Source organism: Cricetulus griseus, chromosome 5 (genome assembly GCF_003668045.3).
Source record: "Cricetulus griseus strain 17A/GY chromosome 5, alternate assembly CriGri-PICRH-1.0, whole genome shotgun sequence".
NCBI classification, from domain to species: Eukaryota; Metazoa; Chordata; class Mammalia; order Rodentia; family Cricetidae; genus Cricetulus; species Cricetulus griseus.
The window spans coordinates 33,330,779-33,343,216 of NC_048598.1; the positions used below are offsets into that span (position 1 = coordinate 33,330,779).

At 39.7% G+C, this 12,438-nt stretch overlaps 1 protein-coding gene across 2 annotated transcripts in view; it reads right to left on the bottom strand.

Annotated features, from left to right (window-relative positions):
• Astn1 (astrotactin 1) overlaps positions 1-12,438 on the bottom strand; it is a 310,253-nt gene that overhangs the window by 63,741 nt on the left and 234,074 nt on the right. For both annotated transcript variants that reach the window (XM_027417274.2, XM_035445652.1), the window contains exons 15-16: positions 6,500-6,604; positions 3,533-3,721 (exon numbers count right to left, since the gene is read on the bottom strand). In XM_027417274.2, coding sequence (XP_027273075.1) covers positions 3,533-3,721; positions 6,500-6,604 — 294 coding nt within the window. The remainder of the gene's footprint in view (positions 1-3,532; positions 3,722-6,499; positions 6,605-12,438) is intronic.

Below are 12,438 nucleotides of genomic sequence, written 5' to 3' on the forward strand. Positions count from 1 at the left end.
GGAAGCCAGGTTTTGACCACTGGAGTGTCTGGAGAAGATACAGGTAGAAATCTTGATCACTCAGTGGCAATGAAGTTCTGATTCTGGGAGGAAAGGAAAGATTCTGGGGTGGTAGCTGAGGATTCAGATGGAAATCATCCAACATCAGTGAAGAAGGAAGGAAAGAATAGTAAAGATGGAATGGGACTAGGAAGATGACTCAATGGTTAAGAACATTTGTTCTTCTTCCAGAAGGCTGGAGTTCAGTGCCTAGCATTCAAATCTGGTGGCTCACAACCACTAATAACTCCAGCTCCAGAGGATCTGATTCCTTTCGGGACACTGTCATACCTGTGCCCCCCCAACACACAGATTAAAATAAATCTTCCCCAAAAATGAAAGCTTTGTACCATTATTATATATGTAAATGATTTCTTTAAAGCAGTAAGGGCAAAGTGAATAAAATATAAAGATTAAGGACATAGGAAGACAATATGAACAGAGCAGCAATAGGAACATCACAGGAAGAGACAAGTTTTAAGGAGTGACAAGATGATAGAAAAGTCTATAGATAAGATAGATGGAGTGGCCATAGAACAAATGCTAGTGACACTCTGATTAAAAAGTCCTTGATTTTCTCCTCCTCTGGTGCTGTTAGAAAGTAATTGGAAGAATGGTATAAAGTCAATGAGAGGAAGCAAAGAAATGACACAAAACTCTTAAATGTTTTGAGAATGTGTTTAAAGTAAACAGTGGTAAAAAAAAAAAAAAGGTCACATTTATGAGAAGATGAGTTTTCAAAGACTTGGCATTGGGAAAGAGAGAATTCAGCAGCTGAAGAGATTGTAAAGATTAAAAAGGACGTAACTTATGAGCAAGAGGTAAAATGAAACAAGACAGTTGGGAGCCAAAGCATAGATGGAGAGGTTAATCTGAAGTGGAAAAACTTCCTGTTTTCTGGGATCAAGGGCAAATGATGATGAAAGGAAACATGGGGATGAAGGTTACTGGAAAATTCTATTTTATAGTTGTGTTCTTTTTTGTGAAAGAAGAAAGAAAGAAGCAAGCAAAGAAGAAATAAAAAGAAAGTGATCAAGTCTTATCATAGAAATTGGAAATGGAGGAATATTTTTCCACAGGTTTCCAAAAGATTCATGTAGAGCCATTTAATCCAAAATGGTATTATGAGAAGTAAAAACTACTGAATAGGGTGCTGGCCTCTAAACATCTGGCCTAAAACATGCATCTCTAGGTTTTCATTAGTCACATGAAACTAATGCTGCATGCCTACAATCATACCCACATACCAGAAGGGATTTTACACCAGTTACTACCCCCACTATCACCACTGGCAGCAACTGCAAGAAACAAGAACAAAAACAGGAAAGGCAACAAATGATTGTGTTTTAGAGTAAAGGGAGATCAATGCCCAAGTTTAAAATTAAGAACGTGGACAAACAACAAAACAGATGAACCCTGTAGCTTACAGAGAAGTCTCAAGAATTGGGGGCTCCAGGATGAACATGGGCAGTGGTCACTTCTTACAAGTCAGGTATAGCTGAAGTAACTAAAATGACCGAATAACTTTTAATGTGAATAGCAAGCAGGAAGTTACATATATCATAGTTCCAAGAACTCAAGTCAACAGTTGGATTGTGGCAAAGCTGGGTCCTGAGTGGCAAGAGAGGCTTCCCATCAAGGGAAGTAGGTGCAATGCTAAGGCTTTGGCAAATTTCCCTACTGGGCTCAGTGCTCAGTGCTCCTTTTTAAGGACAGTACAGTGCCTGAAGAGAAGCATCATGTAGAGTCAGGAGCTTGGAGAAAGGTTGGACTTTTATCTCCCAGAAATCCCAGGTCTTGGCAATCACTGAGCCCCTGGCAGGCAGGACGAGCAGAGAATTCAGCCTTGTGATTCAGTCCCTGGGCTCTGGAGTGGAGAATTCTGACAGCTTTGCCAGCTGGAACTGATCTTATCTACATTCACTTATATGACACTGTTCCCTTGGCAAATTGGATTCAGAATATTGTTCAGATTCCAAAGTTTGAGACGCCTGAGGTTGTATCTATGACTTTGGAGGACTCTGGCTTAGGTGAATGTTCCTATAGCCACTGTGGTCCAGGGATTAATCTCTTGGTCCTGGGAGAAAGAAGCCAACCAGAAGAGAAGCCATCATACTTCTGTATCCTGTTGAACAAGGCAAATGAGGGTTTGTATGGAGCTCACAGAAATATGAACACTTAGGCAACAGACATAATGACTCTTTTGATAGTACCACTGATAGAAGAGGGGCTCTAGTCTCAAAGGAATTTTGATTCATGACTGATAAGATGTCCCATTTCTTGAATTTCGTTGTATCAGTTCAAGACGTCCCTGTTAGCAGTTCACACATCCGTAACTAGCTCTCATTAGAATACCAAGCAGATTGGCTCAGGAGGAAGTCCGAGAATGGCAATGCTAAATCAGTCTTGATATGATTATAAATACTTAGGACTGCACCACTACTATACAACAAAGTTACTTCAGAAGATTTTAAAGTTTTCAAGATATTATACTTACTTAGACTGGTTAGTGCCTTGCTGTTCAGATAGTGGGGACAAGGATTTATTTTTAAGTATGTCACCCAACTTAAGACAGTTCTTCAAAACACAACTCATTAGGGGATATGAAAAAAACTAAATATAGTGCAAGATTATCATTGCCACACACTGAGGGACATTTTCCATTGCCTGCTTTTGGGGGGCTTCAGTTGGGTCCAGCCAACTAGTCTAGTCCATACCTGAGAGAGGGCATGTGGATTGAGAAAAGGAATAGAGAGGAGACAAGAGATAGTGTCTGGGGGTCATCTAGAATACTGAACTACTTGTGTTTATCATGCACAGTCTTTTTATATCCCCATCAAAAGATGGGAGAAGGCAAAAGAATTCTTTAACAAGATACAAAGAACAAGCAAGCATACTTTCCTTCTCAATAGCCAAAACATGAAGTAATTATATCCTGAGTTAAGTATTTGGTTACTCGGGTAGGACATGCATTGACCACATCCTATGCCAAGAATCCTGTTGCATTTATATCTTGGGCCAGACATTCCATAGTTTGACCTTGAAGGAACAATGGCAGGTTAAAACTCTCTTATCTTAAGTTAAAATGAAATAGAGTCAATTCTTCGAGTTCCCACACAAGATGGAATGAAAAGGGACTTACTATGTCATTCCTGTGAAGGGTTAAGAGGCAGTATGTTGATGTTGCTGTGGGTAAATGGACTGGAACATTCTCCTCCTTCCCTCCTATTTCATAGCAACAGAATGGATGGTGGCTGTCAACTTTTAGTGGACTCTCTATAGTAACTACCACAATGAACATACAGTTGTGGTCCCATCCTGCATTTTCTAATGTCCAGATATTATTCTAGCAAGCTGACCTTAGAAATTTTATAGATAAGCACACAGAATTGGGGGAAATCAGAATTAATCATTTACATTTGGCTATACAGATTTCTGGTGGGCAGACAGTACTTGCACAGGTGTAGAATTTGCCATGGAACAAGCCACTCACCTTTACTGATATCTTCATACTCCAGCCACAGTCGCCTTTGGACTTGTTTGTTTGGGTACCATATAGAACAGGATTCCTCAAAGCCATAGACAGCTTCCTGGATGTAATGGTTACCAAACTGATCCAACAAGGCCACAAAATCTGCACGAGATGTAGCTCCATCCAAGGAGTGGAGAGCATTGCTGAAGGCTACGAGAGAACATCACCCAAGAATAAATAAGGATGGGAACTCACCAGTTAGGTACATGGATTCCTAGGCAACCTGGCCCCAAATGTGACCTTGTGACCTCCAATGATGTTTGAGAGCTGGCTAGGAATATCATGGATTTCTATTTAACTGAAATAAAGTATGTTGGTTGTGCTGTTAATTTCATGCAAGTTAAGCAGAGGAGCACAAATCCTGACTTCTGCAACCAGTAAGTAAATGGTTTTGTGTCCCCTAAAACTGCAGTTCATGACATTAAATCAATTTAGTCAGTTTAATTAATAGCATCTTAAAAATAGAAAGAGAATAGCATTGTCTAAAATAGAAATATAAATACTAGCAAGAAATATTTCACATCATAAAATGAAGTATTGTTTTATGGTGCAAGTGTTATTCGAACGTGAGTGTATGTGAAGTATGGGGTCATAGAATAAAAAAATGTTTTGTGGGTAGAGACTATGATGGCTAATACTGATTGTCAGCTTGACAGTATCTGGAGTCATCTAGGTAATGAACTTCAGAGAATGTCTGTGAAGAAGTTTCTAGATTAGATTAGTTGAGGTGTGTCCTGGTTGGTTTTTGTCAACTTGACACAAACCTAGATATACTGAAGAAAAAAGAATGTTAATTGAGCAAATGGATCCACAAGATTTGCCTAAGGCAAATCTATTGGGAATTTTCCTGATTAATGATTGATTTGGGATGACCTACTCCACTGTGGGTGATGTCAAGCCTAGGCAGGTGGGCTTGAGTTTTATAAGGAAACAGTATGAGAAAGTCATCAAGGAGCAAGCTAGTAAGTAACATTCCTTCATGGCTTCTGCTTCAGTTCCTCCCTGGAGTTCCTTTTTCAACTTCCTTCAGTGATAGACTGTTAATGGGGATGTGTAAGATTAAATAAACTCTTTCTTTCCTCCTGGAGTTGCTTTTGGTCGTGGTGTTTTATCACAGAAATTGAATAATGAACTGAGACAAGGTGGGAAGACACACCCTAATTCTGGGTGGCACTATTCACTGGGCTGGGGTGCTGAGCAGAACACATAAGGAAAGCAAGTTCAACACCAACATTCGTTTCTCTCTGCTTCCTAATCCTGCCACCTTGCTTTCTCTAACATGGGAATGAGACAAAATAAATCCTTCCTTCCTTAAGTTAATCATGGCAGGTGTTTTGTCATAACAATGAGGAAACTAAGGAATACAGGAACCAAAAATATTTGCAAAACATGTTGACCAAGAAATGAGTAATGGAAAGATAATGGAAGAAAAGAGGTAAGAAAGGTCATAGAAACAAAGCTTACATTTTATTTTAGAAAAAAACAAAAGGTAAAGGAACAGGGAGAATGAAGAGTGGAAGGACCCCGAATGCTTCCTTACTCTTCATCCAAGCCAAATCTCTTCTCGGTTTCTGTCCTTCTTTAAGACTCATGGGAGAAGATGGCCTACACTAAACTTTCCAATTCTAAGACTATTTGGCCAGCTCTACTCAGCCCTCCTTTCTAAACATCTGTGTCCTCTTGGGGCAAGGTGAAGTCTAACCCAGCCGTGAGACTTTAAGTATCAAGGTCCACATCACTTGGGACAACACTGTCACTTTGCTAGGTCCTAGCAAAGTGAACATCTGAGTGATTACCCCTGTAGTGCCCAACAGGTGCTCTAGGGCAAATTGAGTGTATGGCTGGAGTAGTGTTTCTATTGCCATGTTTTCTGAGAGTAAAGAGTGACTTCATTTTCTACATAATCTGCTCTTGTGGTTTCCTTCATTATAGTTCTCATTCCAATCCCTTTTGTCCCCAAGAAGTCTGTCAAATGAAGGAAAAAATAAAAGGTTTGAGATCTACTGGACCCCATGGAAATGTTCTAAGTAGGTTACAGTAATGCCATGTCTAATAAGAATGTTCTAGGGCTGGAGAGATGGCTCAGAGGTTAAGAGCACTGACTGCTCTTCCAGGGGTCCTGAGTTCAATTCCCAAGAACCACATGGTGGTTCACAACCATCCGTTATGAGAACTGGTGCCCTCTTCTGGTGTGCAGATATACATGGAAACAGAATGTTGTATAAATAATAAATAAATAAAAATCTTCAAAAAAAGAAAGTTCTAGATATCTGATCTTTTACAATTCATGAAGCAGTTCTTTTTGAGTTAGGCTTTACTTTTCATCATAATTCTTTATGGCCAATTGTCTTCCTTCTATTGACTCTGAGACTCCACCTTCCTTTTGCTGCCACTAAGACCCTAATTATATTTCTACATATAATTATACTTTCTCTATAATATACACTACTACGTATAGTAAAGACTTAGTGTTGCTCTCTATTACACTTCATGTTTCAGAAACATTGTTCCCTTCTTTTTTTTTCTTTCTCCGCACCTCTACTCCATTTTCTTTGGGTCATCCTATTTGAAATCTTTTAACCATGTTTTTGTCCTTTCAAATTTTTTTCTGACAATTTATTAAAAGCTTACTTTAACAAAATACTTTGATCACACTGGATAACCCCAGGGAGAAAAACTGATATCTTCATTGGTTCCAGCCTTGCCTTCTATAACATAAGATACACCTTACAATTTAATCTGTGCCTAGAAAAGAATTTCATTCTATTCATTTGCCCCAAGAGTGACTCTGAGTTCATTGATTGTATGTCTCATGCAGAGGCTGTGTGGAAGGCTGCTTCTGCAATTCTGAGCTGAATGATCCCTTTGGAAAAGAATTCCCAGACCCAGGGGAAGGCGGAGGGAGAGTTTGCCGTAGTGGTTGCTCACCCTGAGAGACTGCTGCTTGGTTGAGTTTGATGTGGTACATCACAGACCGAACTTTCCAGTGCTGAAGCACGGGATATCCAGATACTTCACTGAAGTTCACCATCCCTGGGGACAGAGGAGACAAAAGGTCAGTGTGTGAGGCTGACTCACAAGTCCTAAGTTAAAAAGCATGACCCAGTTCAATTAAGGTAAGAATGTATTGGTGAGGAAATTATGAAGTGCTCTTTGATGAAGAGACTCTCTAGAAGTGTAGTCGTATCAACCATTGTCTATTGAACTCTTGCTCTCTGCTGGGCATTTTGCTAAGCACTTTGCATATGTTAAGCCATTTGATCCTTTTGCTATAGGTGTTATCATCTGCACCTGCCAAATGAAGATACTAGGACCCTGGGTATTTATACAAAATCCCCAAGAGACTAGATGAGACAGAGAGGGGTCCCAGATGTGCCTAAATCCAAAACAAGGATCCTTGCTCATCTATTATAATATCTAACAAAATAAATTTATATTAGAATCTACACTTACTGGAATGCCTGATTTTTAGTCTCTTTAATATTTGCAGTAATTGACTCAGCTCACGTATCTGTAACATTGATTTTCCTGTCTCATTTAACTGATTTATATTTGGTATTTACACTTTAATTATTCTGAGGCTGATAATGCCTATTTCTCCTTTACCAGAAGGGGCACTGTCAGGTAACCAAGTTATCAAAGGGTAGTGACAGCCAAATATCGAGTACCACGTATGTGTCAGGCAATGGGATATGCATTTACGTTGCACCTTTACCTATGAGGAAATCCAGGCTCTGAGAAGCTGAGTCTGTTGCCCAAGGTCCTCTCAAAACATACCTCTTTAGAGCCTTCACACATATAAATGGCCTGCTCTTTATCAAGAGCAGAAAGAGTTCCCCGATTGGAATCCCAGCCAACTCTATAAATATATATTGCTACAGAAACAAAATAATTAGGCCATAGGAAATAAAGACTTCCCAAGTTTGTTAAAAAAAAATTAGCTCCATTTCTGTGTCTAGCATTATATACATACATATGTCACAGAATTGTATATGTGCACTTATGCACATGTATATATGTATACAAACACAAGTACATAATAAAGTATATATAAATGCATAGACTGTGGGTGTACAAATATGGCAATGAAACAGACATACCCAGTCAATTCTTCAGCCCTTTTGGCTTTTGCTTCTTCAAAACTAAATCAACTAACTTAATACCTAAACTGAATGAAGAGTGGGCAGGATTAATTAGCTGCTTGTCAACTCTGATCAAATTAGGTGAGTAATTACCGAATTTCCATTTCTGTGTGAATCATATGGGAGTAATTATTGGTAAGGTAAAAAGAAGAAAGGTCAAGAAAAGTTGCTTAGTGGAGCTATTGCTTAAATTTTATCTCAGGTAATCAAAGAGAAGTTTCATGTAAGGAAGAGAAGGCCTTTGGTGTTTTCAATTGAATTTTCATCTTCTCAGGCAGGAAAGTGGTTACATAACTGGTAATGCTTGGGAAGTGTCTGTGCTATACCTACTTACAGATAATTCTTCCATAGTTACAAAGGAAAGATAAAGAACATCATTTCTAGCTGAGTCAAGATTTGTGATGATGTCATAGGACTACATACTTTGACCTTTAACCTTTACATTGATTTCAAAGGCACACAGATGAAATTCAAACTTAGTCAGTGTAAGAATTCATTATCGTAAAGGTACAATTCTTTAGCACAGAAAACACATGTGCAGTGCAGAGTCATTCCAATACAGTGTCATCCATTCTGTTGCTATCTGAAAATGCCTATTTATACAAACACACCAAGTCTAATAAGCAAAGATCTTCAACACATGGGGGGTGGTGTAGATCCTTTTAATTGAACTGTGTCTTAGTAGGAAAAAAGTAGACAAGAAACCAGGCAACCTGGGCTTCAAAGCTAGTGTTGCTAAAATTGAAAATTCCAGAATGAAAATCACTTTAATGTCTGTCATTTTTCCTTCTCACGACCCAAGTAACCTCTCTCTGGTTACATGGATATGGGAAATTTTGTTTCCTCGATGTTTAATCTGCAAAATCAGAGGCCTGGATGAAATATGTTTTGATTTCCTTTTCAAATCTGTGATTTCAAGTGGCTGTGCAAATGACCAGGCAAGCAATGTAGGTGTTTCTGTATTCGCATGTGAAAAGTGGGGCTGAGGGCATTTATCCCAACTTTTACACAGGTAGATGCTGAGAGCAGAGTAAAATTCTGAGCATAAAACCCTTTGGGGGAAAATAAGGCAGCATGTGCATGCATGTTCCTGTGACATTATCCCATTATCCCCTGCCCCCTCCATCCATGACATTTCTTAGCTGTTACATTGTTGTGACTTTATAAACTTAATTCCAGAACAACAGGGAGAATTTAAGAATAAGCAACAGCCATGGATGTTTGCAGATAGGCAGGATGGTATCCCATCTCTTCCCCAGGATAAGTTCCATAGACTTGGTTATTTACCAGCCACACACAATTCCAGTGGCTATGCTCAGGTGCCATTGCAATCAGGGAAGTGATTACATAACTGGTAATGCTTGGGAAGTGTCTGCTTATACCTACTCACAGATAATTCTTCCCTTAGTTACAAAGGAAGGATAAAGTACATAATTTCTAGCTGAGTCATGTTTCTTTGTCATGTTTCTTTCTCAGTGTGTCCTTGACATGCAGTCAGGTTTATTTTATTATCGTTTTGGAACACATTTACACCAAATAGGTTTTCTCTCAAACAAACAAAATTGTTTGTTCCCAAACAAAATGGTCTCTGCTATTTTTTTCTTGAGAATAGATATTGTTTTTTATTTTATATTTTTAACCTACTGAACATGCCTGTGTATAATTGGAAAAGAGAAGGGAAGGAGAGAGAAGGGACTAGAAGAGAAAGGTGGAGGAATGTTGGGGGGATGAAAGAATATACAAATAGACAGAAGACAGAACAATCCAGAAGCAGAACTCTATTCCAAATCTATAGCAACTGCTTGGAAAACTATCCCATCCTGTTGCCTCTACTAACCCATTCAGGAAGCCAACACAAAGCCAGTCAGTGTGTGGAAAGCCAGACCCTCTCCAGCACACTGCCCCAGAAGACTGATGATTAGCCCTAATTGCATCTAAACACCCAGGATCTTATTAATGATAGAGCATCTAATACATCCCCCTAGCCAATGGCATAGGTCCTGGTTAGCTTACCTACAGTATCTCCATGTCAAGAGCTGTCGATCATACCTGTGACCTTCCCCTTTCTCATCATGAAGATTTCCTACTTTCCTCTCTACCATTGAGACTGTGCCAAAATGCACATGATAGCTGCTATGTTCTCTGCTATCGCCAGCCCAGAATAAATAGCTGTTACCTGTTTTCATTTGGCTGGTCTTCTTTAATTTCCATGCAACCTGTAACAATAGAATGACCTGGGAAGCTTGGAGTTTAATTGTTATTCTGAAGAAGCCAATGAAGATTTATAAATCAGTATTTCCAGTATGTTATTTAATAATTCTGCCAGATGGTCTGTGTGCAAAGGATTCTCTAGTTAAATAGGATTGGGAATTGCTGGGTTAAATAAAGTGAAAGGGATTTCTCGCCTGCAGGCTTTCTAATACTAAGGTGGTGTGAATTACTGAAAGGAGGATGCCACATGCAGTTTTCCTGAATATATTTGAAATCAGAACCAGTTTATGAACAGAACATGGATTTTTCATGAAAAAAGAAGCAAAAAAACATGCGTAGGAATGCTGAGACAGACGATTCTGAAGATCACTTTAGCTCTAAAACCCTCCAAGCTTGTAGGTTTGTGAGGATTATGACCCATAACAACCCTGAGCGTGACAGGATGCAAGATCCACTGTGGCACTGCATGGAAAGTTATCACTAAAGTGTTGCCAGAACTAGCTGGAGAATATGGAAGGCATTTGGTCAGTCATCTCTTTTGCAATCTTTCTAGTTATTCTGGGTTGAAAGCACAAGGGAAGGAACTTACTCTTTGCTTATATCACAGAAAGACATGCCCTTGCACTAACTAGCTCTGCATAACAAAAATAGTTTAAAAGCTATCCAGCTTTTAAAAAACCCTCCAGGTCAGGAAGCATTCACTTTGCCTGGGAGCCACAGAGATCAGGAATACTGCAACTTGTCATTTTTAACTTTAAATCACACAGAGAGATCCAGGAACACAGGGGTAAATAACTTTAAGTCACACAAAGAGGGTCCCAGGAACACAGGAATAAATATAACTCTGTTGTGGCTAAGAATGTGATTTGAAGCTTTTCCTTATCTCAGAGATGTGGAGTTAAGTATAGGTGCTTCTGCTGTCTCAGCTCCATCCCCCTCACTCCTGAGGCTGCTGGCACCCTCCCAGGCTGCTCAGCATCCTCCTAGCCTGATAATTGCAGGGCAATCTTCCCTTCCAAAAGAAAACCATAAAAGGGGCCAGGGTAGGGGGATGGAAGAGGGGGCTGGTGGGTCTCTAAACAAGCAGCTCATTAGTAGCATGGAACTAGCCTTGTTTGTAGGTGCTAGACCCCAAACTGGTACATGTACACACACACACACACACACACACACACACACACACACACACAGGGTGTGAGTGGGATGGAGAGGAAGAGAGAAGTATTTTTCATAAAACAATATGGAAGTGATACTAGAGACCTATGTGTTTTAGGAAGCACTCCTGAGGCTGTATGTTAAGTGTGAGTGTGTGTGTGTGTGTGTGTGTATGTGTGTGTGTGTAGAAGGTCTTCCACAGGCAACTGATATTTTTTTTATTTTGAAGAGATTCCTCGAAGGCCTAGAATACATCTACTTTTTGTTATTATTTTATGTTGCTTCCTTTCCTACCATAAAGAAGACACACAGGAGGCATGGCTACCTTTTTGATATTGAGACATGATATTATTGAGAAACAATGTCATCATCTACAAAGCTCATACTCAAGAAATGGAATAGTATTTTAAATGAGTTTAACACTTTGTGCTGGGCTACACTTACCACCATATGCAGCCACAGGTTGTACATGCTGGCTGAACAGTACTTTTCACTGGTTCATTTATTTAGTTAACAAACACAAATGCTACAATGTGTTAGGAATCACTTTCATTGGCATTAGGCTCTCATATCAAGAAGTGATATGAGGAAGACAGTGTTATAAAGCACATTTTTAAAGGCAAAAGAAACTGAAGCACAGAGAAGTTAAGTAGCTTGTTCGGAACTTAGGCCAGTAATGAGCAGATCCCAGCTGCCGGGCTCCAGAGCCCATGCTAATAATTACTATGCTTCGTTGCTTTAGGAAGAACCACTTCTAATCCCTGGTATCTGCTAAAGGCTTATGCTCAGCCATTCATCAAAAAACGGAAGAAAGGAGGCAGAAAGTATAGAATAAGGAAGACAGAATGAATAAGGTTGAGGGATAAGCATGTTGTTCTAGTAAGTGATGCCAAATCCCAAGTTACATATTTCTAGAGTTAATGCAGCACCTGAAGCCCCTTCTCAGCTCAAAGAGGATCTATCCAAAATCCTGGGGAGAAACAGCCTACCCTTTGGGGCCTGCTTCTGCTCATGAAGCTACATCTCTGTCCCATATAGGTCAAGAGAAGGAAACATGAAACTGAAGAGGGGAGGCATGATTTATTTTCCCCTTCACATGACAAGGGATCAAGAGGCCTTCAAGAAAAAGAGCTGGATTCAAACACAGAGTCACTGGATAACAAAACTCAGTAGGTTTCTGTCTTATCTCACTGCTCTAGAAGTTCTCTGCAGGGAACACAACCATATTATCCATGCACATTTAGGGAATAGGTGCACTCCATCTTCTCTCTGCCTCCATGACCTACATACCTCTAACCCAACCAAAATCTATGAATGCATGTGCATCCGTTATGGCATTCCTACCCCCACTGGAGAATT